Source organism: Haliaeetus albicilla, chromosome 8, assembly GCF_947461875.1.
Source record: "Haliaeetus albicilla chromosome 8, bHalAlb1.1, whole genome shotgun sequence".
Lineage (NCBI taxonomy): Eukaryota > Metazoa > Chordata > Aves > Accipitriformes > Accipitridae > Haliaeetus > Haliaeetus albicilla.
Window position 1 is genome coordinate 11,400,678 of NC_091490.1, and position 25,990 is coordinate 11,426,667.

The 25,990-nt window shown below is 58.9% G+C and overlaps 4 protein-coding genes across 8 annotated transcripts; 2 read left to right on the forward strand and 2 right to left on the reverse strand.

Moving 5' to 3' along the window:
- Positions 1-772: 772 nt before the first annotated feature.
- On the reverse strand, positions 773-5,997 carry TOE1 (target of EGR1, exonuclease). The gene is made up of 7 exons (XM_069788869.1): positions 5,826-5,997; positions 5,709-5,749; positions 5,428-5,524; positions 5,083-5,241; positions 4,483-4,742; positions 2,849-3,020; positions 773-1,711 (listed from the first exon to the last, which is right to left on the reverse strand). Exons 1-7 carry the CDS (start codon positions 5,934-5,936, stop codon positions 917-919), a joined length of 1,635 nt encoding a protein of 544 aa, XP_069644970.1. The 5' UTR covers positions 5,937-5,997; the 3' UTR covers positions 773-916.
- Positions 5,998-6,345: 348 nt separating this feature from the next.
- MUTYH (mutY DNA glycosylase) lies at positions 6,346-11,951 on the forward strand. 2 transcript variants are annotated; one of them, XM_069788868.1, is made up of 16 exons: positions 6,346-6,591; positions 6,809-6,942; positions 7,817-7,856; positions 8,220-8,293; positions 8,430-8,471; positions 8,550-8,621; positions 8,827-8,940; positions 9,217-9,314; positions 9,589-9,733; positions 9,833-9,908; positions 9,983-10,168; positions 10,374-10,519; positions 10,743-10,895; positions 11,037-11,087; positions 11,360-11,506; positions 11,756-11,951. In XM_069788868.1, the coding sequence occupies exons 1-15, from the start codon at positions 6,489-6,491 to the stop codon at positions 11,462-11,464; spliced, it is 1,539 nt and encodes a 512-aa protein (XP_069644969.1). In that variant the 5' UTR covers positions 6,346-6,488; the 3' UTR covers positions 11,465-11,506; positions 11,756-11,951. The 2 variants fall into 2 exon arrangements, with proteins under 2 accessions (XP_069644969.1, XP_069644967.1); XM_069788866.1 differs by having other exon boundaries at positions 6,349-6,591; positions 11,594-11,951.
- Positions 11,952-12,524: 573 nt separating this feature from the next.
- Positions 12,525-15,658, reverse strand: HPDL (4-hydroxyphenylpyruvate dioxygenase like). Of its 3 annotated transcripts, none has more exons than XM_069788870.1 (2): positions 15,550-15,658; positions 12,525-14,227 (listed from the first exon to the last, which is right to left on the reverse strand). In XM_069788870.1, exons 1-2 carry the CDS (start codon positions 15,641-15,643, stop codon positions 13,032-13,034), a joined length of 1,290 nt encoding a protein of 429 aa, XP_069644971.1. In that variant the 5' UTR covers positions 15,644-15,658; the 3' UTR covers positions 12,525-13,031. The 3 variants fall into 3 exon arrangements, with proteins under 3 accessions (XP_069644971.1, XP_069644973.1, XP_069644972.1); XM_069788872.1 differs by having other exon boundaries at positions 12,525-14,163; positions 15,550-15,598; XM_069788871.1 differs by lacking the exon at positions 15,550-15,658 and adding an exon at positions 14,496-15,420 and having other exon boundaries at positions 12,525-14,429.
- Positions 15,659-17,184: 1,526 nt separating this feature from the next.
- Positions 17,185-20,584, forward strand: LOC138686380 (selenoprotein Pb-like). 2 transcript variants are annotated; one of them, XM_069788874.1, is made up of 5 exons: positions 17,185-17,273; positions 18,098-18,321; positions 18,424-18,636; positions 18,766-18,901; positions 19,566-20,584. In XM_069788874.1, the coding sequence occupies exons 2-5, from the start codon at positions 18,113-18,115 to the stop codon at positions 19,809-19,811; spliced, it is 804 nt and encodes a 267-aa protein (XP_069644975.1). In that variant the 5' UTR covers positions 17,185-17,273; positions 18,098-18,112; the 3' UTR covers positions 19,812-20,584. The 2 variants fall into 2 exon arrangements, with proteins under 2 accessions (XP_069644975.1, XP_069644974.1); XM_069788873.1 differs by having other exon boundaries at positions 17,206-17,278.
- Positions 20,585-25,990: the final 5,406 nt, after the last annotated feature.

Sequence of the window (25,990 nt, forward strand, 5' to 3'; positions counted from 1 at the left end):
CTTTCCCAGCTGCATGTTCTAAACCAACCATGGTGAGTGGCTCTTGCCTTTTTAAAACAAAACAAAACAAAACACTTTTTCCCTTCCTGACTTCCTTAGAAAGACAGGAAATAAGTATGAGGGTTATAGGGAATTACCCTGCCAGCAGTGACTGAAAGCAGTAACACTTGACTAAACATTCATAAAAACATATGCTTTGCCTGAAAAGCAAAAGCAAGCCTGCTTTCATCTGGTGTCTGGAAGAAACATCACATCTTCCTCCAGTGACTGTCCATAGCATTCCTACATCCAGTCAAGCTGGGTGTAGGGGTCAACAGCTTGGAGCGCTTGGATGTGTTTTTGTAGGTACTTTGACCTTTAGCACGTGCTCCTTTTGAAAAGGTCAATCCCACCCTAAACCACTATGTTAAGTGGCAGCCTGCAGTAAGGCTGTAAGTGCAGTAAGGATAAGGGCAAGATCTGGGAGGAGGCTGGGGCTGTAACATGAAAAGAAGTTTAAATGGGAAGCCCTGGCCTCTGTCTCCTCTTGTTACCAAGCGACTGCCCTCTTCATCTTCTGCAAGAAGTGAAGCCCATGCTAAAGTAGTTAGCATACAGCCTTTCCAGAAAAGCACCCCTAGGTTGTTTTTTCAAAACCCACTTTCAGTGCAGAGCACTCAACTGAAACTTGCAGCCCTGGGTGCAGTTGGAGAGGTGCACTTTTCCTCCCTCTTCTCCAGCCTCACCCCTGCCTTCACAGCCCAGCATGCCACTAAGGAACAACTGGGGGAACTCTAATTGAGAGCAATTTAATCAATCAGAAGTTAAAACAAAAACAGTAAGAAACTTGCTCCCCTTCTAGTCAGTTCTTGATGGAATAAAGAACTTCAAAACTTGAGGGGAAAAACAGCCCAGCTCACTGAGGAGCCCTCTAGCTCTATCCACTGGCCCAGGCCACCTTCATCTTCTGGCTGTGAGCTTTGGAAGATTTAGAAAACAAGCTCTTCACTATTTGAAGTGGCACCGATTTCCCACTGAGGTACAGTTTATTGTGGCAGTCTGGCAACCAGGGCCCTGCACCAGCATCTGTGGTTTTTCCTTTCTTGAGCATCCAGACATAAGCCATGATGTAGCCAGTCATGAATGCATCAAAGCCAGCTCGGTGTGTGCCCCCCTGTGAAGGTGGGCCATGGGTTTCCTTTTCTGCAGCACATGCTGCTTCAGTCTTGGGGATGTCTGGATGGTTGACTGAGCCCACCCCAGCGGGAACCTCTGACATCCCCTCCACTTGGTCACCGTCAGAGACATTTCCCTTGGCAGAAGAGCTCACAGCAGCTGCTACCTGGGCAGCAGTTCCTTCGGTGCTCCCCAGCTCCTCTTCCTGTTGCGTGCTGGTGTCTGAGCTGACTTCTGGTTCCATGTCCGTGGAGTTCTCCTCCAGTGGCCTGCCCTCACTGTTAGGTGTGATCTCTGCAAGCTCTGTAGCAGCTGCAGGCTCATAGCAGCTCTGTTTTCGTGGTGGTCCCTCCTCCCCATTCTGAGCTAGCTCAATTTCTTTCCCTGAGCTTTCCTGTTCAAACACCTTTGCAAGCTCTTCTGTGTTCTTCTGCCGCTTCCATTTGTGCTTCCGTTTCTTCCGCTTCTCCTCCCAAAGCTTGTCATCCTCATCAATTATGAGGTCAATGTTATGAGACTGTGGACACTTCACCCCTTTTGGACACCAGCCATAGGCCTGGGGGGGGGGGGGGGGGGAGAGAGAGAGAGAGAGAAAAGTCTGTAGCCACCAGCCTCCTGGTTAGAGCAGGCTATCACCAAAACATGGAGCAGAGCTAATTATTCCCTTCTACTGAGGGCTTGTAAGGCTGTATCAGGAGCACTGTGTCCATTTACAGCCCCACAACACACAAGAAAGGCACTGACAAACTGCAGCAAGTGCAGCCGGGAGCTCTCAAGATGCAGCATGCAGCGTATGAGGAAAGGCCAAGGAAGGTTTGTTCCACCTGGAGAAGACAAGGCTAAGGGGATGGGGCTATCTCGTTGCTGTCTGCAGCTACCTAAAGCAGAGGTTATAGAGAAGGTGGACCTAAGCTTTCCTGAGGGGAACACAGAGAAAGGTGAAGTGTTAACAGTCAGGGGAAATTCTGCCTAGATATATAGGAAAACATTTTTCACAGTGAGTGGTCAAGCACTGGAACAGGGGCCTGGAGGGGGTTTGTAATCTCTGTCCTTAGAGATTTTCAAAATTCACCAAACAAGGCTCTGAGCAGTATTGAGTTGGTGGTTGGACGAGAAACTTCCAGTGGTTTGTCCAACCTATGTTGTTCTGAGACAGTAATGTGCAACATCTGGAAGAGCTCCTTTTCTCCCTGAAGCATCTGAAACCAGTTATGATCTGATCAGACAGGCTCTTTGTTTACTACTGTAGCAGCACCAGGGCTCAAGATGCTGTGGATCACACTGTGCTGCAGTGCCAGAAGCTGCAGACAGGTAATATTTTTTTTATATCTAATGAAGATATGGGGGAGGAAAGAGGTGGCATTTCTTGCTCAGAGAACAAGCCAAACTAATTCAGAACTTGCAGCCCTCCCAAGACAATGATGGGTACTGTAACTCATACCATCCCATTGTTTAGGGCCATATAATCTCTTTCTGAATCTTCATATCTAATGTAGCCTGTGGAATTCACTGCCTGCAAACAGAGCATGCTATTGCCCTTTCTGTCATGAAGCGACCTGAAGCTTGAAAATCTTCCTTGTGCTGTGAAGCAAGCAAGGGGAAGTTCCCAGGTGCTTTCTTACCTCCTCCTGCTCTGACCATATGTGGCTCTTTCCATGGAGCCAGGAGGGAAGCAGGGATTCACGTTACTTACCGAAAATTTCTCACAGACAGGCACCTTATTTCCCCCTCCCACGTTGTGGCTTTCTTCTTCCAGAGAGCAGTGGCGATAGTCGATGTAATGGGACATGTTGGCAGGGTAGTTGCAGAACTCAACGGTGAGGTGCAGGCCGCTGGAGTCCTTCAGCTTGCAGTTCTCTCGCTTGCTGGAACAAACAGGATTACACAGTTACTGCAGTTAACTCACTGAAGGTACCACAGTGTGCAGCTGGTGCAAACATGCTGCTCTCCACCAAGTCTCAACTCCACTAGTTTCCTCTTCTTGAGCTCTAGCCCCAGCTTGACAGCCTGCTGGAAAGAAACTCAGTCTCAGGAGAATAGCTTTAGTAAGTAGTTGCTTCCATGCTGATGCGAAGGTTGGTTTCTCTTAGGCCAACGTACAGGCAGGGACAACAGTGTCTCCAGTGAAGCTATGGGAGAAGGGGACACATAGTTTGATTTTAAATATTAAGGGCACTAAGATACGTGTTAGTCTTCATAATGTTAATGGACAAAGAAAAAAATGCCCCAAAATGAGGTATCACATAGAGCATCCAGCAGCCACTGCCCAGACCTGGGCAATGTAGACAACAAGGAAACGTTTTCCATCTCATGAGAAAAGAACTGTTTTGTCCCAAGAGCTGGCTAAAAGGCCCAAAACCTTTGGAAGCGTCCATGTAACTAGACTTGTGGGTTAAAACATTCCAGAGAGCAGTTTAAAAAATATTTTTATCTTGTCAAAACAAAGCATTCTCATGTTTGAGAACAGCCATCTTGAATGTTTTCAGACCTGTCAAAGTGGCATTTCCTGATGTAAAACAGTCACTAAAAATACCATTTCTTCTCTACACAGAGCGTGACTTCAGTTTAATGGAGATTCAAGGGGCTGTATCACTGCCAATGGCTTGTTTAGATTGTGTGGGGAGTGCAGAACCAGGGGCCAGACTGACACATGAAGTGGACAGACATCTCTGTTTCTAACGTGTCTGCCTGGAAGATATCCATGAAGAGCTGGAGGCAGGAAGGAGGACAGGATGCCATGGAACAAGAGCATGACCTTTGCTTGGAAGGAAAGCAATGGGAGTTGTAGCTGGTTGCACACGAGTGTCACGTGCAGGACGCATGACACAGCCGGTCAGCATCAGGAGGTGCAGGGTGCGCTCAGCCTTTAACTGCACTATCCCTTACAAAACCAGGTTGTAACTAGCAGACGCTTCAGTCATAGCCCTGTTTTCATTTGCTCTCTGAGTTCTAAGGGTCTCTTTTCTGCCTGTTTTCCTGCCACGGCCCTGTGGCACTGCTGGACCAGGGCCAGGCAGGGAATCAATTCTTTTTCAGTTAGATCAGGTCACTCTGTGGTCAAAACTGCTGCCAGCGGAAGACAGAAATCCTCTTTCAGCAGCTACTCACCAAACAGACAAGGCATATTACAAAATGCACCCTGATGCACTCAGCATCTGTCCTAGAAATAGGAAGAGCATGGGGCAGAGTTACTTGAAAAGCACCTTCCTTCACTCATTGGGATAATACAAAGAGCCAAACCCCTTGCCTGGAAAAACAAACAAACAGAACACTGTCGCTCTCTTTGCCTTTCCTCCCATAAGCTTTAAATACCAGAGTGCTGCTCACCACTTCTTGTAAGCGTACTCCAAGTAGGATGCTACAAAGCGAGTCTCAAACTCTGAAGCGTACTTGGTGTCGTATATTCCTGCTGGAAACATTTCCGAAAGGTCAGCAGTGAAGGTGCCGAGGTTGTCTGGGAGGTGAGCATAGAAGCACTGGTACAGGAAGACCAGATCGATCAGGCCATTATGGAGAATGAGAGGCTTCTTCGCTCGTATGAGCTCCAGAAAAAAAGTCCGAACGCTCTGGCTCTGGTTCTCATTGCCCTGCAAGAGGAAGCATTAGTCAGCGAGCCTTCGTGCCTTGGCTTGCCATCACCCCAGGAAGTCCTTGGAGCCTGCTGTAGCAGAATACTGCCTACAGCTATGACTTGCTCTGACCAAACAGGGGCCCAAATATTTGGAATAGCAACTGCAAGAAGTGACAGCCTGCGTATAAAACAGCAGGAAGGGGAAAGGGATAATGCTGCACTCAAGACCCCAGTGTGAGCCCACCTTCGCTCAGCAGCTGTGCAAGGGAGACACCAGGACCAGGGGAAGCCAGCAAACCTCCCCAGCAGCCTGAAGCAGAGCCAGCAGAGGCGTCTGAAGGAGAGTCATTCTGTACCTTGTCATTGCCCTTGTGGTAAGGAATCCCCTGGGAGTACTGCTTGTTGAAGTCGAAGCCGTGCTGCACCAGGAACTGCACCGACTGGGGTTCGACAATATAATCCTCCATGCAGAGGAGCGTCAGGTTGTAGATCTGGCAGAGGTACGTGTTCTCGGACTGCAGAGGGAGAGCGTTGAAATCCATATGGGGATACCTGTGGCAGGCAGCTGCCAAAAAAGCCAGGGGCGACTCCGCGGAGCACGGGTGGGTTGACTCCCGTCTCCCAGTGGAGTCCCGGTGCCCGCTGCTCCCTCGGAAGGCGGGAACGAGAGGAAAGGGCCGCTCTGCGGCCTGTGCGCCTACCTTCTCTGGGAGCTGCTTGAAACAGGCGACGCCGAGGGAGAGGACGGACCGGGTCCTGGCCGCGCTGCAGACGGCCCGGTACCGCTCTTCGATGCACCTGGGCGGCAGGAGAACGGCAGCTGACGGCTCCCGCCCCGGGAGAGCCGAACCCGCCGGGGGAAGGGAACCGGGCAACCGGGACCGGGAAGGACGCGCCTCGGAGCAACCGCAGCCGGTAAGTTCGGCTGAGCGACACCACCACCCCGGCCGCCCCCCCCGCCCCGCACGACCGGGGCACTCACGGGCTCAGCAGCGACTTCCTGGCGCCGAGGCCGCTCAGCTCCTGCGGGGAGACACCCGTCAGCGGCCCGCCCGCGCCGCCGGTCACCGCCACCGCCCCCCGGCCCGCCCCGCCTCACCGTGTCCACGGCGACGAAGGTGGCGGTGCGCAGCGCCAGCACCATGGAGGGCCACAGCTCCGTGAAGTTGTCGTTCTGCACGTCCACCACCGGCACCCGCCACCGCGCCATGGCCGCCGCCACCGCCCCGCGCCGCTCCCGGGGCCTCCGCCAACGCGGCTGTCCGCCGGCTGCCCGCTCCCCCCGATCGCCCTTTCCACGCCACGCCCCGCGTTCTCTGCCCGCCCGAGAGGCTCGGTTCCCGTCAGCCTCCAGTGGGTTTGTTTTCCCCTTCTCCAAAAGCCGTTGTCCACAGAATGTTGGGGTTTAAGTAAACGGGCGTTTAGCTCGGGCAGCCTGCTGGGGTCCTTCCCGTGCGGCCGCTGGGAGAAGGGGCGGGGCCAGCCTTATTTTTCTCCCCCCCCCGAGCGCTGATTGGCTCCGGCGCGCCGGGAGGTGCCGCCCTCCTCCCCCGGGCGGCCTGAGGACGGGAAGGCGCGAGCTCCCAGCCCCGCGCCTCGCCCCGATTGGCTCATGCGCGGAAGGTGGGCGGGGCCGCCCCCTCCGATTTGTCCCCGTGCGGGGGCGGGGCGCTGGAAGGGAAACATTTTCCCGGGAAAGTCTCACGTGGCGCCGCGCCGCCCCTGCGCCCCAGCCCCGCCGGGGAGCGGAGCGTGACCGGCCATGAGCCAGCTCCGGGCGGCGGCTGGCAGGGGGCTCCGGCGGAGCGGCGGGAGGGCGGCCCCGCCTGCGGGGCAGAGCAGGAAGGGCGCGTCGTCCCGCGGAGGTGCCCGGTAGCGGGGGGGCTGGGGGGAGCGTGGGGTGTCCTCTCCGGGGTAGGGGGCCGCCAGACCCGGGCAGCTACCGGTGCTCGCTGCGTCCTCGTAAGGCCCGGCGCTCGGTGCTCGTCCGGCCGGCAGCGGCTCTGTCGGGCTCCCGCCTCTGGCCCCGCAGCCCTTCTCCATCCCCCGCCGTGCCCTGACCCGGCGCTGCTCTCCGGGCAGGGGCCCCAGCTCCAGCGCCTGCTCCGCCGCCCGCCCAGCATCTCTTCAGCGACCCGGCTGAGATCGAGGACTTGCGCGGGAACCTGCTCGCTTGGTACGACAAATGCAAGCGGGACCTTCCCTGGAGGACACTGGTAAGGGGAGGCACCGGGAGGTACCGGGAGGTACTGGGAGGCAGGGCTGCCGTAGCGGGAACCAGTCCCTCTGCCTTAAGGGGGTGTTGCTGAGGTGACCGCGGTGTCTTTCCCTACGCGACGGATCCCTAGCTGCATGGAAGTGGAAGACGGTGTTGGAAAGGGGAGCGTGCTCCCAGCTAGTCCTGGCCGTTCCGTGGTGGGCGGTCTGTAGTCAGCCCGTAGGTACGAAGAGTAAAACAGGGCATGAGGGTGAAACCACACTTCTCGAACGTAGCCTCCAACCAGGAGTACTTTTCTCTGGTAAATTTAGTCTAGTTGTCTTTTAAACCTGTTTTGTTCCTGCCTCTGTGGTACCCTGTAGCAGAGAGCGCTGCGTGGAAAAGCTTTTCCGTGTATTTGCTTTAAGCCTGCCGAGCGTTTTTATTGGAGCTCCTACCTGCTCTGTGCTCAGCCTGGCAATGAGCGGCGAGGCGGTGATTGGGGTGCTGGGGGTGGGCATCAGTCTGTCTGAACCGTGCTGGGAACTGCATGGCCCTTCTGTGGGATTTACGTCTGCCTGCGACTGCTTCCCGTGCAGAGGGGCTTGGGTCTGGGACAGCTCCTCTGGTGGGATCTTTGAACTTCTAAGGTGAATCCTCGCTGTGGGAGATGTGTGACATCCCTTGTGCTTCGTCAGGGGGAAGGTGCTTTGGCTGTCACTTGATTAACTCAAACTCAGAGCTTCTGAACGTTTAGGGGAAATATTTTTTTTGCAGATTCCTACACAGTGTTCAAAACGCACCACAAGCGGTATTATTTTATATGCAGGTCCCCTCAGTGGTGGGGTCCTGTGTCACCTTCCTTCTTATAGTCCGTCTTCTTCCCTTTTCAGGCAGCAGCTGAGACGGATGCCGACAGACGGGCGTACGCAGGTGAGGAGCAGGGACTGCACCCTGGTGTGTGTGGGGTGCCCCGCTGCATGTTGCCCCCTGACACGGATGTGCAATATGGCCTCGTGAGGAAACGTGGCTTCAGTTGCCATCCTTGGAACAAGCTGCCTGGAGTAGCCGTGAGAGCCACTGACCCCCCCCTTGCAAGGCACTGGGGGGGTCAGAGAGCTCACTTTGGGCCTGAGGGAGCTCCTGTGGGGCAGCATGTGGGGCAGGTGAGGGGTAGGAAGGGGTCCCATGGGTTGGATGCTGGTGCAGTGCTTGTACCCAGTGTTAACGTGGCCACGGCATGGGGTGTGGGTGGTGTCGGTGCCTCTGCTCTGATCCCTGCCCTGCTTCCTGCAGTGTGGGTGTCTGAGATCATGCTCCAGCAGACGCAGGTGGCTACAGTGATCGACTACTACAACCGCTGGATGCAGGTGACTGTTCCTTACAGAGTCCTGTGCCCACAGGCTGCTCCTTTTGGAGACCTTGTCCGCTGCTCTGTGGCAGATCTCCAGCTGCAGAGCACAGCTCTGCTTGTCCCTGACTTGTCCCCTTCCCTCTGTACCACAGAAGTGGCCGACGCTGCAGGCTCTGGCGCAGGCATCCCTGGAGGTGAGCGTTGCTGGGACCGGGTGCTCTCCCTGCCCTCGTGGCTCTTCATCTAACACCATGCCGTGTCTCTTGGAGCAGGAGGTGAACGAGCTGTGGGCTGGACTTGGCTACTACTCGAGAGGGAAGCGTCTTCAGGAGGCAGCAAGGAAGGTGCCCTCATGCTGGGGCATGGGAGGCATTTCCAAAGCCTTCTGCGGCCCGTGGGTTGGTGCTGGCTCACATCTGCCCTGCGTCGCTGGGGCTGTGTGCTGCTGGCACAAGGCTACAGAGGCTGGGATCCCATCTTACCATGGGTAAGATGAGTTGCATGCACACGCCCCGGCTGCTCCCCTGACCTCGGTCCCCTCTTTGCCAGGTGGTGTCCGAGCTGGCCGGCCAGATGCCCAGGACGGCTGAAGACCTACAGAAGCTGCTGCCAGGGGTGGGCCGATACACGGCAGGAGCCATTGCGTCCATCTCGTACGGGCAGGTGAGAGCTGGGCATCAGTGAACATGTCTCCCCTCTCTGCCACCCAGCCCCACTCCTGGCAGGGTCCTGCTGGCAGGTCTCACAAGCCAGGAGCTCCCCAGGGCTGTTCTTGGCTCTGGCTCTCCCCTGCTTTGCGGTGCATCTTACCCCCCATCCAGCTTGGTCTGTGGGTCAACCTCGTGTGTATCCCCCCTCCGTCCTGGGAGGAGCCCAGCTCCCTGCCTTGCCGGCAGCACGGGCACCTCCTGGCGCAGTAACCTCAGCTCCTGGTCCCAGGTTACCGGCGTTGTGGATGGGAACGTCATCCGGGTCCTGTGCCGCCTGCGGTGCATCGGTGCCGACTCCAGCAGCCCGGCCGTCGTCAACCGGCTCTGGTAAGGGGAATGCTCCGTCCCCACTCCTGAGCTGCAGCGATCGTGGCTGTGCTTGTTGGTGGCTGAGGGCAGGACCATTTGGGAGCTATGGGGAGCTGAGCCTGCAAAGGGAGAGAGGCGTGGGGTGCAGGAGCTCGTGGGAAGCTGGTGCTGCTGGGAGCGGTGGAGAAAGGAGCTTATCTAGGAGCATCCCCCCTCAGAGGCAGGAGGCAGGCAAAGGTCCTGGGGCCCTCTCCTTGCAGAACCCTGTGCCGCTCACTGCTGTTTCTCCCAGGGACATGGCCAATGCCCTGGTAGACAGGAGCCGCCCAGGGGATTTTAACCAAGCCCTGATGGAGCTGGGGGCAACTGTGTGTGTGCCCAAGGCCCCGCTGTGCGGGGAGTGCCCCGTGAAGCAGCACTGCCGAGCACGGAGCAGGGTAAGTACGATGCCAAAGTCTGGCCCTGAGAGGTTGCCATGTGTGGGGACAAGGTGGGTTGGTGGATGAGCCTGTCCTCATTCCTGTCCCCCCTTGCAGGTGGAGAAGGAGCTGGCCTTCGCCTCTCAGAAGCTGTTTGGAAAACCCACCCCAGTGCCTGATGTTGAGGACTGTGGTAAGTGTGTGGGGAGATCCCTGTTGTAGCTCTGGGTCTGGACCCTATGGCAACTGTTATGTGGGTGTTTGCAGGTGTTGGGGGCTGTCCCCTGTGCCCCCCAGCCGTGGAGCCATGGGACAGCAGCCTGGGGGTGACCAACTTCCCCCGGAAAGCAGCGAAGAAGCAGCTGCGGGCAGTGCGAACGGCCACATGTGTGCTGGAGCGGAGGGGCTGCCGTGGGGCCCCAGAGTACCTCATCGTGCAGAGACCCAGCTCGGGTAATGGGGCTGGGTGGGAGGGGGGTGAAGGCACCACGCGGCCCTTTCCCACCTGCACAAGGGACAGAGCAGCCTGGGAGAGGGATGCACCGGTGATGCACTTGCTGTTGCGGTGAGGAAAGGAGGCCTTCGGGGCTGTGATGCGGCTCACTGTCCCCGTATGTGCCCCTTGCCAGCTCACATCCCTGTCATGCCCCCTCCCCAGGTCTCCTGGCTGGGCTCTGGGAGTTCCCAAGTCTCACGCTGGCTCAGGATCTGCAGGAGGAGAAGCAGAGGGAGGCACTGGCAGATCACCTCCATGCCTGGACAGGGCAGCCAGTGGCAGCCAGAAGCCTGCGGCTCATCGGAGAGGTGAGCCTGGAGCCAGACGGATGCAGTGTGAGCCCCCCGTGCTCAGCCATGGGGGACATAGCATGGGGGGAAAAGGGTCCTCCTTCCCTGCTGTCACTCCTCCCAAGCCTTTCCCCACTCCTCAGAGCCCTGGCAGACTCAGTGCACTTGTAGGGCAACGGAGCAGTGCATCCCCTGCTGCCTGCCAGCTGCCCTTTTCATATGCCTACCCATCTCTTCACAGGTCATCCACATCTTCTCTCACATCCACCAGACATATGTAGTCTATTCCCTGCCCCTGGACAGGGATGTGACGCTGGACCCTGCCTTGTCCCCATCCCGCTGGGTGACGGAGGAGGAGTTCCATGCCTCAGCTGTGTCCACAGCCATGAAGAAGGTACTGAGGGGCACCTGGGCCTTTCCTCTCTTCCCTGTGTCTTCCTGGGAGAGCCTCTGGCATCCCCCCAACCTCTGCAGGCTGTCCTGGCTCCAGGACCTGGCTGCTGTTCAGCTTTGGGCTCTCTTGTGCTTCCTTCAGGTGCTGAAAGCACATGAGAAGCAGCGCGGGAAGGAGAGCAGCCCTGGCAAGGTGAGCATCGCTGGAGGGTGTATGGGGAGCCCAGGAGCTGCTCCCTTTTGCTGTGGGCCAGCCTCTGGTGTGTGGTGCTGGAGCCCCCCTGGAGTTTGGGGTCAGGCCAAGGAGCATCCCCAGCCTGGGGCAGGGCTGCGTCTGGGGGATGTGCCTGGCTGGCATTGTCCCTGGATGTCCCCAGTACCAGGGGCCCCTTGCTCCAGAGGGGATTCCTGGAGGCTGTGGGGGCCCTTGGGCTTCAGCTTAGCCCTGCTGCGTGTCTCCTGCAGGGCTCCAAGCGGAAACGGGGGGCAAAAACACAGGGAGCAGGCAGCACCTGCCCTGGCACACAGCTCTCCCTCCGCGCCTTCCTCCAGGCACAGACTGCCCCATGATGGCACCTTCCATGCATGAGACCACCAGAGACTCATGCTGTGGTGAGTCCCGCCCATGGTGTGGGGATGGTGTCCCCCATACTGCTGAGTCCAGTACATGGCCCTATAATGGTCTCCCACTCCTTGCAGCGTCCACTGGCTTCCCCAGCTCCCCCGTGGGAGTTGCACCTTGACATGGCCTGGAGCCAGGCTTGCCCTCCCTCCTTGGCTGGAGCCCTCCTGGGGTTATTCAGCCCCGTACAGCCACTGCTCCAGCATCTTGGACTCATGGCAGCAGGGGTTTCTCTCCAGCAGCAGGAAGGCTGCGGCCACATCACTCCCACAGCCCTGTACCTGGCTGCCCACCTGTACCTCGTCCACCAGCCGGCAATTGTGGATGCTGGTGTACTCTTCCCAGCCTCCCATAGCCCTTTTTATACACTTGTTTTTACTGAACCTGAGCCACGGGCTTTCTAATAATAAATCTAAAGCATGTGCAGTTTTTAAAGTGGCTTTCTGCCTCTGTTGGACTGTGCTAAGCTTGGGGTGTTGGGCAGCCTGTGGTCCAGTGTGAGGATGGCTGGCAGGATCCCTACATCTGGGCTGGAAACAGCAGGGGTTTCTTTGTTGATGCACTCATGAACCCCTCAGCTGAGCATTAACTGCCGGTGACCCCAAATAATGCACCCAGAGCGCATCTCCTGCAAGGGCAGGCATCAGCCCCCGGGGCTGCGCAGCTCCTGCCTGTGGGCTGCTCCTCTGTGGGGCTCAGCAGGCGTTCCCTGGGCTCTTTGTAGGGTTTTATCCCCCTTTTTTACCTTTTCCATCAGGCTGTTCCTCACTGTGTTCATGCTGCGGCTTTCCCTAACTGTGATGTGCAGCAGAAGCCTTGCAAAGGCACAAGCCCGGGGGCTGGCAGGGGCGAGGGCTGGTCCTGGGGTGTGTGCAAGGGGCATGTGGCTTCAGTTTAGGAACTGTGGGACTGGAGATCAGCCTGCCTTGAGGGGCAGAAAGGGCCCTTTCATCCTTGCCTGGCACTCAGCACATCTTAAATGGGAGGAGAAAAAAACCAAAGCAGCGCTTGCAAGTTAATTTTTTAATTGCAAGGAGCAAGAGGCCATCACTTGCCCCACACCGGGGCTAGCCATGCTCTGGGTGGTAACTTGACAAGTGGCCGTGTCCATGGCCCCCGGGTTATCCACTCCCCGCTGACAGCCCCTCATCCCCCTACGTCTGGGGGTGTTACTGTGCCTGCGGTGTCCTTGGCCATGCTGCAGGCACAAATCTCATTAAATTAAGATACAACTAAGGTAGAAAGTTCTGCACATGAGGTCAGTAAATCACTGGGAATCCAGGGAGGGGGAGAAAACACCTTCCACCCTGGGGGATGCTCAGAGCCCGCTGGACTTGGCCTTGAGCAACTTGCTCCCACACTGAGTTGGCTCTGGGTTGACCTGGAGACATCCCTTGGTCCCTGCCCACCTGGGTCATGCTGCAGGCACCCGCTGGTATCTCTACAGCCACCTATTGCCTTAGCGTTGGACCGGAGAGGATGGGGAGCTGAGGGAGGAGGATTGCAGCATTGCCACTACTGCTGCTGGTCCATATAGACCTGCACAGCCTTCCACAGTGCCTGTATATTGCCTTCCCCGAAGCCTGGCGCTCCCCGCCGGTCAATGAGCTCCAAGAAGAAGGTCTCCTCGGAGAAGATGGGATGGGTGAAGATCTGCATCAAATACTCCTGGGAAGGGCCCTCTGCGGCATCAGTGCCCGGCCGGCCCTTGTCCCCAGGTGCTGTGGTGTCCAGCAGGATGCCGAGCTCTGCCAGCCTGTGGGGGTCCTGCCCAGCCACCCGGATCTCCTCCGCTTTGCCCCCCTGGCTGTAATAGGTGGCAGGGGGTGTGAAGAACCGTGCACCCCGCTGCTGCAAAGCCCTGGTCGTGGTGACAATATCGGTGGTGCGGAGGCCGACGTGCTGGATCCCAGCCCCGCCGTGCTGCTCTAGGAAGGTGTCGACTTGGTTGGTGCCGTCCTTCGAGAGGGACTCGGCGAGGATGAGCTTGCAGCCGTGTGGCGGGGCGCCCTGGGTGCTCTGCAGAGCAAGGAGCAGCATGCCCACCCCCTGCCCCCCGAGCACATACCCCTCGGCTGGCCTCTCCTGCGGGTTCAGCAAGAAACGGCGGAAGCCGAAGCAGTGCTGGTACCAGTCCAGAGCCGCCCGGGTACCGCCCCGTGGGCAGACGTATGTGATGTGGTCGAAATGGGTGATCTTGATCCCGTCCCCCGTGGCCGAGGGGGCTCTTTGAATGGGCTGGAAGCCAGGCAGGAAGGGTCCCCGGTAGCGGGATCGGTCCAGAAGTGTATGGCTGATGTTGCCCACGATGGAGCTTGCCACCCCGTAGGTGACGGAGCCGCCGTCATCCCTCACCTCGGTGGGGGGCACCGGCAGGGAGCACCCCCGGCTCTGCAGCCGCTTGCAGAGCCCTGGCACGTCGTCCACCTCGAAGCAGACATTGGAGGCTGTGCCCAAGGTGGGCTGGGGGTCCACATCGTAGAGGAAATCACGGGAGGAGGCGTCGGCAGGTCCCGGCACCAGGCGCTCGTTGACGAGGAAGATGGCGGATCCCCGTCGCAAGGCCAGCTGCCGGACCCGGGGCGTCTCCCGCATGGCCACCGGCTGGAAGCAAAAGGTGCTGGCCAGGTCCTGGGCCCAGCCCTTCCTGTAGGGCATGTGGAGGGAGATGAAGCAGGGGCGGCTCAGCAAGGCTGCCATGGCTGGGCAGGCTGCGGGGAGGACGCACGGGGTCAGGGGGGGCTTGCTGGGCGCAGGAAGGAGCCATTCCCCCACCTTGCACAGAGCCCGAGTGCATTTGCACGCACAGATGCACATGCGTGTAAAGTCGCACCCCTTAAATTTGTGTCTTTTAAATAAACGGGTCTCACAGGCCAATATGCGTTGTGCAAGGGCACCCACCTTTGGGACCAGCTGCAAAGAGCTGCCCAAGGAGGCTGAGCTGTCCCACCACCCCTTCGCTACGCTGCCCTGCCCCACGCCTGTGCCTGGGGTTGCAGAGGAGGAAAGCCCTTAGCCTTGGCTGCAGCCCAGCGGGTCCCCTCTGGACCCGTGTGTCCCTCAAGGGTGCCGCAGAGAGGTTAGTGGGGAATCCGGGTGAGGGAAGCGTGCTGCGTGTGTAAGCAAGACTTTGGGGACAAGGGTTGCGGGGGAGGGAAATGTCCTGTACCAGCAACCGGGAACACGGAGGTTGGACTGGTAAACATGGAGCGACACACTGGTTACAGCTAAAAGGCTCCTGTGCTGCCCCAGCGCTTGTCAGCGGTGTCCCACAAGCGGCCGGGGGGAGCAGCGGGGTGACGGCAGGCTGGTGTGCCCTTCCCCTCCCCAGCAAGGACAGCGTGGAGCTACCCGGGGCAGTGACCTTGCCCTAGGGGCACAGAGGGCGAAACAGGAGGGACGCTGCGGGAAAAGTGACCTCCCTCCCCACCCAAATACCCGTCACACTGAAGGGAGAAAAAAGCTCTGTCCAAAACCGCGCTCCGCATCGCCTCTCGAGAGCATCCCACTGAGGTTTCCCGACCCCACGCCACGCACCAGCTGCCCTGGCCGGACCCCACAGCGGTGCGCTTAATATTTCCATTTTAATATGAAGCAGGGCGCCTGCTTAAATATTTCCTTCCACCTGCCCCCGGAGAAGGGCTGTGCACCGAGCTCCCCCTGCGCCGGCAGGCACAGGGCTCTGCCAGCCTTGGGGGGGGCGGACGGGGGGGCAGGCTGCGCTGCAACCGGGCACCCCTGCCTGCCAACGGGGGAGCAGGGGACCCCGCAGTGCCCCGTTAGGACCCTCAGCTGCTCCACACCAGCCCGGGGAAGGGAGATCCTTTCCGGAGCCCCTGCCCCAGCGAGCACATGGGCAGGGGACAGCCCTCCCTGCCTCCCCCCGCGGCGCTCCACCATCGGTCCGCCATCACCGTCGGTCCGGCCCTGCTCCCACCCCCTCCCCGTCACCCCCCCGTCCTGCCACCCACCCCCTGCACCCACGGGGGGGGGGCCTGCAGGGCCCTCGGCTCGCCCTCGGCCTGCGGCTCACCGGGGTCAAGGCTGCAGGCGAAGGGGATGCCGGGGCAGGGGCCGGCCCCGGAGAGGCGGTTCAGTTCGCTCCTCCCCGGCACGCAACACGACATGGCGGGACAGGGAAAAGGGGTTGGCGATGCCAGGGAGGCTGCAAGGCAACCTGCCCGGCCACCGGGAAGCTCTCCCTGGCGGGAGGAATTGGTGGGAGCCATCCTGGGCAAGGACAGGGCCGGCACACGCGGCGTGGGGCAGTGCCGGTGCGGCGTGGGAGCTGCCGGGGCAGCTTTAAAGCCGGGGACGCGTGGCTGCCAAACGCTGCGGGCGCCGAAAGTTTCTCTCGACCCCGGGGGTGCCGGGCTGTGTTTGCGGAACGAAAAGCTGCCCACGCTGGTCGCCGCGGGCACCGCTCGGGGATGAGCAGAGGGAGAAGAGGAACCGGCTGCCGGGCGGTGGCTGGGGGTCCCCTGCCACCCGTGATGAAATGGCTGGTGTCTGTGCTGGGTCATTCCCTGCCAGCCCAAATCCCTTTGGGGCAGGGCATGCAGCGGGGTGTACGTGCCCGTGCTGGGTGCTTCACAGTTCCCCGGGGTACCTGGCGGGGTTTTGGGGGGAGCAGCCTGCAGATGGCGGGGGGGGACACAGCTCTGTGGGGGGTCTGGCGTTGGTCACGGCGTGGGTCTGCTCCAGGCTGACCCTGTGCAGCTGCGCCTGCTCCCCGATCCCAACCCACGGCCCCACATCCTCACTGACATCCCTGAGCCCCTCCAGCAGCGATCCCCTCCCTCCCTGCTGCTCGTGGGTGTTTTTGGACGAATCCCCCCCTTCTTTGTGTGTCCGGGACTGTGTCGCTGCCCCCATTGTGTCTGTGTCTGCTGCCCTTCCCTGCCTTATCATGTTTTTGTACAGAGCCCAGGTACGATAAACTGCTCAAATATTTGCGGAGATGTCCGTGTGTGGCCAAAGCGGTGAGCTCCTCTTGTTTGGTTGGGGTGGTGTGTTGGAATCCACCGGCGCTGTGATTTCCCAAGGGAACACGGGCTCCTCATGCCACCACAGCACCCCCAGCACGGGGCCGGGCAGGAGGCGCAGGGCTGGACACTGGGGGCTTGCTCTGGGGCCAAGCGTGGCCCAAGAGCAGCCGTGGCACCATGTGGCAGGACAGCACGGCCTTTGGGGTGGCACCTCGCAGGGCAGGGAGCTCTGGCACCCCAGGGGTGTGGAGCAGGTACCCATCTACCCATCTTTTTGGTTGCAGGGTGGCAGAGGCTGCCCTGGTGGCTCCCCCAGTACCTTGTGCATGGATGGCACTTTTTGATGTCACCCCACGGTCCTGCAACCCTTTGGTGCAAGCGGTTTCCTTGGCAATGCCCCCGACCCTCCTGTGCCCGTGGGGTATCTTCGAGCGTCTGTGCCCGCCTTTCCCCCGCAGCACCGCCTGGCACCCTCTGTACCAACCCAGCACCAGGCACTGCTTTGCCCCAGCATGGCTCTGGCTGGGCTGCGGCAGCAGGACCCCGAAGCCGCGTGGCACCGAGGGGGACAGTGCCTGCCTTGTTGCCGTCCCCTGAGGCAGGCGGTGGTGGCCGGGGAGCAGTCCCGCTGCTCCAGCCAGGCTCTTCTCCTCCCTCCTGGGCGGGGAGAGTGGACAGGAGATAAAAGGGAGACCAGGGCCAGCTGGGCATTGCCGAGAGCTGCTGGGGCTGGGAGTGAGGTCTGGCCAGAGGACAGCAGTGAGGAGAAGTGCGGTATTGAGGGCTCGTTCTCGCGGGGGAGAGGGCTGGGGGTTGGGGGTACATCCGTCCTGACCAGACCCTGCACCCCCCTGCTCCCTCCCCACCTCCCTGGATCATCCCCCCCAGCCCCATGTCCTCCCCTGACCATTAAATATGCTACATCCCAGAGGGACAGGGTGTATCATGGGGTGGGCAGGGTTTGGGGGCTGGGGCAGGAAGGGACTTCAGGCAGATATTGGGGGCAGGGGGGTTAAAGGCTCTGTGTGCCCCTCAAGCACTTCATGGGGCATTGAGGACTCTCAAGGTGACCTGAAGGTGAAACCATCCCTGTCCCAGTGACTCCCCACTGGTGGCCGAGACGATGGGGGCTGCATCCCTGCCCATCTCTGGGGCAAAGACAGACCCCCAGGTGGGGCTGGGTTGGTTTTTGAGTCAGGGAGGTGGAGAAGGCCCATGGGGGGGCAGGACCTTCATCCCCCCGATGTGCAGAGCGGATGCCTCAGCACCGGGGGAGACCGGCGCACCGGGTTGTGGCAGTGGGTGCCCACAAAAGCTGGCGGCGGAGGTGCTGTGCTTGTCAGGAGCTGGGCACCCCAATCCCCTCACCTCATCCCCTTTTCTTCACCCACCCCCCCCCGGCACGAGGGTCCCGGCTCCCAGTGCCGTGCTGGGACCAGTCCAACACTGCTCACCAGTCTTTGTTTGTCTGCCCCAGCGGGGGGTGCGGGGAGGCGGTTTGGGGGCTGGGAGGACCCCGTTGGGTCAAGCCCCAGGGCAGAAGGGAGGCAGAGGCCAGTGGTGGGGGATCAACGCCCTGTTTCCCCCCACCAGGGCCAGGGGTCCGGGATGGGGCTGCTGGTGCTGGCCCTGGCTGCCTGGCTGGGGCTGGGGCCGGCCTTGGCCTCTGAGGGGGTGGCCAACAGTAGCCGGCTCTGCCAGGAAGCGCCGGCATGGAGCGTCAACGGCTTGAGCCCCATGGCAGGGGCAGAAGGGCAGGTGACGGTGGTGGCCCTGCTGAAGGCCAGCTGACACTTCTGCCTGCAGCAGGCCCACAGGTGAGCCCTGCTCTCCCTACCCCAAACCTGGCCCTGCCATCTTGGGGAACGGCATGGCGGTCCCCCAACCCGGCACCCCCCCCAGCACCTCCTTCTCTGCAGCCTCGGGGGCCTGCAGGAGAGACTGGCCCGGCAGGGCACGGTCGACGTCCGCTACATGATTGTCAACGAAAAGGCGCCGCTCTCCCGCGCCATGTTCAGGGAGCTGGAGCGCCAGGCCCCGCCGGGCGTCCCCGTCTTCCAGCCGGAGCCGGAGGAGCCCGACATCTGGCAGGTCCTGGGGGGTGACAAGGACGACTTCCTCATCTACGACCGGTGAGTGTCCCCCATCACAGCTGAGGCTTTCCTGGGGGGTTATGGAGCATTTGGTGGGCTTCCAAAAGCTCCCCCATGGCTGGTCTGGGGTGCCCCTGCCTCGAGCCGGGCCATGGCTTCTCCCCGCAGGTGCGGCCGCCTGGCTTTCCACATCCAGCTGCCCTACAGTTTCCTCCACTTCCCCTACGTGGAGTCGGCCATCCGCTTCACCCACAGCAAGGACTTCTGCGGCAACTGCTCCTTCTACCCCAATGCCACCCAGGAGGTACGGAGCAGGGATGCTGACTGGAGCCAGGCTTCCTTCTCTCCTCTGGGATTGCACATCAGGAAAAAAACAACCTTATCTTCACGTCAGGGACAGGCTCCGAGTTGGCAGCCGCCCTTGGCCGTGGTTGAGAGGGAAGGTGACGAAAGGTCTGGAATAAGGGCAGTGAAATAGATCAGAGCTTTCAGGCTGAGAAGGAACAGAGTAAAGGGGTCATAGCCCAGGTCTGGAAAAGCTAACCAGGGTTGCTGGCTGTTCTGCTATAAGAAAGGGGCAGGTGGTGGACCCAGAGGTGGCAAGCTCAGAGCAAAGAAAAGGATGTAGCTCTGGGCTCAGCCGGCAATTAGTCACTTCCTAGAAGAAAAATCCATTTAGAAATATCAAATGCAAAGTCCCTTTCCTGTCTCAGGAACTCCCCGTACCACAGACAGCTTGAGCCAAGGGATGTAGGTACAGAGGCTTGTGCTCTATGTGGTCCAGTCTCTCCTGTCCTCCCTGTGCACTAGGTCAAGGCTGGAGAGCCTTTGCTCTAACCCACACAGCTTTGTGTATGATGGATGCTGGTCTGCTTTCATCCCAGTGCACAGGCATTCTCCCAGGCTCACTGCGGGGCTCTGTGTGCATTCACATACTGCACCAGCCCTTGTGTTGTTACTTTCCTCAGGCTAACAGTACCATGGAGGTCCCTGTAACCCCGAGCCCGCTACCCGAACAAGAGGGGAAGGAGTCAGAGACCCCCATCCACCAGCACAACCCCCTCCATCCTCACCACCACCACGAGGTCAGCAGTGAGAGAGCCACAGACCCGAGTGGGGACCACGAACCTGCCACCCGCACTCACCACCACCACAGAGACCACAGCCAGCCCCATCACGAGGGGAAGAAGCAGAAGGAGGGAAATGAGCACTAAGCCAGGCTGGGCAGCCTCGCAGAACCCAGTAGTGTGCAGACCACGTCAACTTGCTTCCCAGAGGCACAGAAGGACTTGCTTTGTGCTGCTGGTCACCAGCAGCGTTGGAATAACAACCCCCTCCAGCATTCCCCACGTGGGTTGTACTCCCACGATGTGACCAGGGATGAAAATCCCCCTCAGACTCCCCGAGGTGCTGCATTTTCAGCCCCAGGGCTCAGTTCTGAGCCTTCCTCTACCACTGCCTGCCTTTCTGTGCTCAATGAAGCCTGCCGTGCAAACCGGGAGGTCCCTGGTCACTGCTGGCTGACACTGCATGGAGCAGCAGAGCAGGGGTGGAGGGGCCAGAACTGGGATGGGAGCAGCACTACCGGCACGGTCTGCCCATCCTGGCACCCCTGGGTGTCCTGGCACCCCTGGGTGTCCTGGCTGGGGAGTGAGGGGAGGGACAGTGTGTGCCCCGCAGGATGTAATCCCAGGGGATGGGGGCACTAGGAACGGTGGGAGGTTGCAGCTCCCCATGGTCTAAACCCTGTACCCCCATAGCTGTCACATCCTGGGGACCCTCCAGGCCTTGCACACGGGTATGTGCAGTGGTGATGGGTGGCCGCAAGATGGTGGCCTTGTCCCCTCTTGGAGACCTAGGGGCTGTATCCAGGGCCCACAGCCCTGGATGGAAGGGGGTGAGGATCCTGGGGTCTCTCCTGGGGGAGAAGCAAGATGGGAGGGCGATGCGGGTATCCAGAGTACGAATAAAACCTCTGTGAAGCGAACCCTGCTCAGTCTGGCCTCTGGTGGGGCCCCTTCCCCAGAGAGGGTGGGAGGCTCACTCAGCGCCAGGCTGGCCATGGGCTTTTCTCTGGGCACAGGGACTTGGGGCTGGATGTGGACCCCGTGAAGCAGCAGCCCGTGGTGATTTGCATTCCCCTGTGCAGAAGCCTGGAGGTAAAGGGATTGAAGACCGAAGAGACCCCATCTCTTCATACCTTACCTCCTGCCAGGGTGTGAACCCAGGGCTTAGTCCCCCCCCAGGGCAGGGCATTAACCCTACACTGTCAGGAGGAAGTTTGGCATGGCACCTCGATCTCTGGCTTGTAGGTGTGATGTTGGGGTGCCTGCCCTGAGCGTTCCAGGGTCAAAGTTCCTACATGCAGTCCAAAGTCATCTTGGGCATCTTGTCCCCAGTGCCCAGACCAGTCCCCATTGCGTGCATATTGTGGAGCTCCCAGCCCTCAAGCAGTCAGGTGCTGCATCCCTGGCAGGCAGTCATGCCTGCCTGCACCCTGGGCAGCCCCCATGCCTGTCTCAGCCCCTTCACTCCAGCTCCGTCCATCATCCCACACAGCCCCACTCAACGCCTCCCCTAAATTCTCCATCTCCTCTCTGGGCCCTGCAACCTGAGTGGGGAGCAAAGAGATGTTTTTTTCTGCTCAGCGTTATGCAGTGCCATGCGTGGTGCATGTCCTGCTGACGATGCTCTGAGCTGAATTTCTGCACCCCTCTACCCTGTCTCTGTGGGGGGATGCTCTGCCCAGGCTGAAGAGGAGCTGTTTCTCGTGGGGATGAGGACAACGGGATCAGGTGGGTCTTTCTCACCAGCCTGGGGGAGTCAGCTAGGCTCTCCCATGGGGTGCTGGCTGAGACCCTGCTCCCCTTCCTCCATCTCTTTTGCTCCCTCCCCCCTCCTCCTCCTCCCCCTTCCTCTTCTACCTGCTCCCAGCAGCCCACAAGGGCACCTCTGTCTGCTGCTCCTGCCATCAATATTGAGGTTATCTTTTTCTTCTGGCAGCTGCTGTAATTGAAACAAAGCAGGCCGGGCCTCACGGGCTCCACTCCTCTCGCTCATTTTGCCGGTGCTGCTGAGACAACTAATTCATCTTATCGATGCGTGGTTGGCCTCTTTTCCAACAGATCCAGGCAGAGCCGTCTCCCCACCACGGCTGATGGGAGCAGTCTGTGTCCCTGCAGCGTGCTGCTGGGTGCTCCTCTGACCCAGCCTCTAGTCCTCAGCTGGGTGTTGGCCACCAGCAGGAGATGCCAGGGGAGCCAGCAAGGGGGAAGATGTGCAGACTGGAAGGATGCTGATGGCTTTTATCTCTTTCTTTTGCCTTCTGATGCTTCCTCAGCCCTTTTGTTAAATTCCACATCCTTTCCTTGCACAGGTCCTAAAGGTGTCCCTGGCAAGGAGGTGACAGGTGATGAGTGGGGCATACAGGGATTTGCATTCCCTTGCTGATGACCGAATCTGCAATTAGCAGTGGCAGATAGAGGGATCACGTCTGGTGCTGGGCGGTTAGTCCAGCAGCACTGTGCTGCACTGCTACCATTTGGTTATCTCCCAGCAGATGAATTTCCAGCCCTGAAGGCTTGGGTTGGTATTTTGCTTTGGTTAGAGAAATTGAGGCAGGGGAAAGACCTGTGACACTTATTTGGGTGAAGTTCTACATGTCTGAGTAATGGCAAGGGTTTAGGGTGAAGCCGATGCTACTCCATATATTATTGCCCAAAGGCCTGGAGGGTTTGGGGGTGCTGTGCTTGGGGCCCCCGTGGCATCGCTCCCTCCTGAAAGGTGCCAGAGACCTGGAGCTCTGCAAAACCTGTGTTGGTGTCTGCACTCCTGCAGCGTTCAGGGAGATCTTTGCTCCTAGTGGGGTGGAGGAGAGGTGTTTTGGAGGCTCTTCACACTGCTGACGTCTCAGGGGGTGATGCTGTTAGTGGGAGTCAGAGACCCCCAAGGAGTGCTCAGATGTCAGGGGGGCTCGCTCAACAGGGGAGGGTCCAGAGCAAGAAACTGGGGCTGACTTCAGGTCCTGGCAGTGCTGCGCCCTGGTACCCTGGTGTCTGTGGCTGTGCCACCACCCCGGAGGAGGACAGATCCCGGTCCCACATCACATGCAGCCTTGGCCCTGTGTGCTGCTCCTGCCGAGGGCCAGGCAGATCCTCTCCGGAGAGGGGGAACAGCCAGTCCTAATGTCAACAGAGGCCTCTTGTGCAGCAATGCTGTGTCAAGAAGAGGAATGGGTCCCTCCTCCTCCGCCCATTCATCTGGCAGCCAGGGCTGGCATGCCGCCAAGCCAGGCTGCTTTGGAAACATTTCATTGAGGAGGCAGCTGAGCCTAGGAAAACAGAATGAAAATATACAGAGAGATCACTGTTGTTAGGCAAAATAAACGTAGGCGGCTGCATTTCTGTCCCCCAAGTCCAGCCCAGCCGGGCCCCTCTTGCTTCTATGGGGTGAGGGTGAATACTGCTGCCTGGGGATGGCAGCCATGTATCTCCATCTTGGGTTAGGAGCTGGGGAACGAGGGCTGGAGAGATCATCCCCAGCTTTGGCCAACTTGCTGATGTCCCTGGTGAGTAGGTCCAGAGTCATCTCGGTGTAGCATCGGCCAAGGAGATGGGACAGAGCAGAGGAACAGCCACAGAAATGAGCCAGCCCCAGTGACTTGTGTCCCCTGTGTGGCCACCAGTGCTGGAGGCTGGTGAAGAGGGAGCTGAAGAAGTGCATCAGATACTGGCCTTGTTCATTCCCATCTCCCTCCCCAGCATCAATCATGGGTCCTGGCTAGGCATGAGGCCACCAGCGGAACAGAGCCCAGTCTCTGGGTTTTCAAAGCCCAGTTGCTTGGCATGGCCCATGTTTCATCTGCTGGCAGAGGGAGAGCAGAGTCACCCCAAAGCGGTTCCCAGGGACAGAGGGTGGAGGCACCTCTCTGACTTTCGAGCAAAGGTGCATTTAACAGGTTCACCTCTCCCGTTGTTTCCCCCATATCCTCTCTCCTCCCTTCAAAGGCCTCCAAGTCTCTCCCTGGTCATTTGCTGACCTGCAAGAGACCCATCCCACCTCTTTCCCTCCCTCCTGGTGGGTCCAGAGTGGTTTGGGGGAGGCAGAGCTGGAGCCCCAGCCCCATGGGATATCAAGGCTCTCACCTCTGCACAGATGCTCTCAGTGCCAGCTTTGAGTGGCTTCACCTCCTCTCTTTGTCCACCCAGCATGGACTGGCTGTCGCTGTGCAAGAACAAAACAGCTGTTTCTCTGTGCTGCTGGTTTCTAGCCACTACCTTTACTCTCTGTCAATGGACGATGGCATGGAGGCAACAGTTTGCTTCTGTTATTTATGGTTTTGGTCTGAGGGTTGAAAGGAGCCCAGTGTGAGCAGACAAAGCCCAACCAGCACCTCAGGAGAGACACATCTCACCAGCCCAACACACATGGATTTGCAGGATGGCGCAGATGCCCAAGGCTGAGACTGGATCCTGTGCTGGTCCACGCATTCACAGGAGCTTTGCTAAAATTCTGGCTCCCCTCCTCTTGCCCTCCCACCAGGAAAGCAGCTAGCAAGCTACTCCTTTTTCGCTGCCATGTGAGGGGAGATTTGCCGTGTCTCTCTCCACCTGTGTCTCCTCAAGACAAGCTGGGTATGACGCTTGGTTTCCAGCCAAACCACGATGCAGCACCGAGCTGCCACGTCCTGCTCTTGCACTGGGTGGCTTCAAGTGGCGCAGCCTCGTGCCGGGACTGCCGGCACCTCTGCTGATGCTTTGCTGACGTCTGCTGCCGGCTCCTGCGCACAGAGCGATGTGTGAGGACAGGCTGTCGTGGAGGGGAGCTGGGATGGGTGGGCTGTTAAAGGGAAGGTCGGCGCGGTGCAACCTCCCCTCGTCCCACTGTGTCCCGACTGCCCAATGCCGACGGCAGCACTGGGATCTGGCCTCACGAATGGGTCCCCGCCTGGTCTCTCTGCACCGCAGGGAGCTGAGATTTGTGAGCATCCTTCACGAGGAGTATACCTGACCTCCTTGTAAAGGAGCTGAGGGAAGGGGACAAACCCATGGAGCAGCCTCTGAGAGAGAGCACTGCAATGCCTACCAAAAAGACACAAAGCCTGACCTGGGGGTGGGCAGCTCCACAGCTACTGTGAGGGCCATGATAAAACTATAAGACAAAAGCTGAGTTAATGGTATTCGTTGGTTTTTACTATGGAAGAGGTCCCAGGCTGGAGGCTTTTATTTCCACGTGGATGTGCCTGTGGAAATAACTTTGGAATCAATTGTTGAAATGGATGGTAAGGAATGACCCAGCCCAAGATGCTCCAGGTGTCTGAGTCTGGCTCCTGAAACCTGCTGCTGGCAGCGCCCTGGGCCCACGGCAGATGTGACAGTGGTGGACCTAGCGGTGCCTGAGGGACTGCAGCTGGCAAAATGGTGCAGACCACTGTAAAGACCAGCAGGACCAGGGACGAGGAGAAATATTATAAACTGGGCTGAAATTATTTGGCTTTTGTCAGAGCTGTTTTTTTATCAGTTTCCCCCCCCCCCTTGCCACCCAGCCAATCAGCATGCAGTAATAAAGCCACACAGCCAACTAGCAGCCAATGATGTGGCCAACCAGCCAATCAGCCCTGTGAGACTATAGCTTCCCAGCCAATCAGCCACGCAGCATTGTAACCTGCCAGCCAATCAGCCGTGGGGCATTGTAACCTCCCAGCCAATCAGCCATGGGGCATTGTAACCTACCAGCCAATCAGGCATGGGGCATTGTAACCTCCCAGCCAATCAGCCATGGGGTATTGTAACCTCCCAGCCAATCAGCTGTGCTCACTGCAGGTGGCGCGAGGCCGCGGCAGGCGGGTCTGCCCACGCTGCGGGAGCCTCTCCCGGCCGGGCCGGCAGCCGGTGCCCAAGTTTTGTGCCTTCTTCTCCCTTGTGCCACCATTAATTACGCTCCGTCACTAAGGTTCTGTAGCTTCTCTTTGAGTCTGAATTTGCCCGGCTTTCAGCCTCTTCTGCATTATTTTTTAGCTCGCAGAATCTGTATGTTATCTTCTCCTCCTTACGGATCTTCTTTTTTTCCTGAAAAAGTGAAGTTGGTTCAGTGTGTTGTTTCCCACCTGTTTAATTTCTCCCTCCTGCCCTAGAAGACCATTCCCCGCCCCCAATTATTTACGTTTTAATTACCATTTGCAAAGTGTGTTAAATGTGGAGCGTAAAAGGTTGGGACAACGCAAAGGGGTTATGGTGTGATCTACCCTTGGTCCTCTGCCCAGGGAAGGGGAGCAGGAGCGATGAGCCCCTGCCCTGGCCTGACTCTGACTTCCCACCCGGCTGGACCCTGCGACCCGCTTGTGTCTCCGAAGCCAGGGCAGACCCGATGCTAAAGGCTGACAGGAGGATTGTTT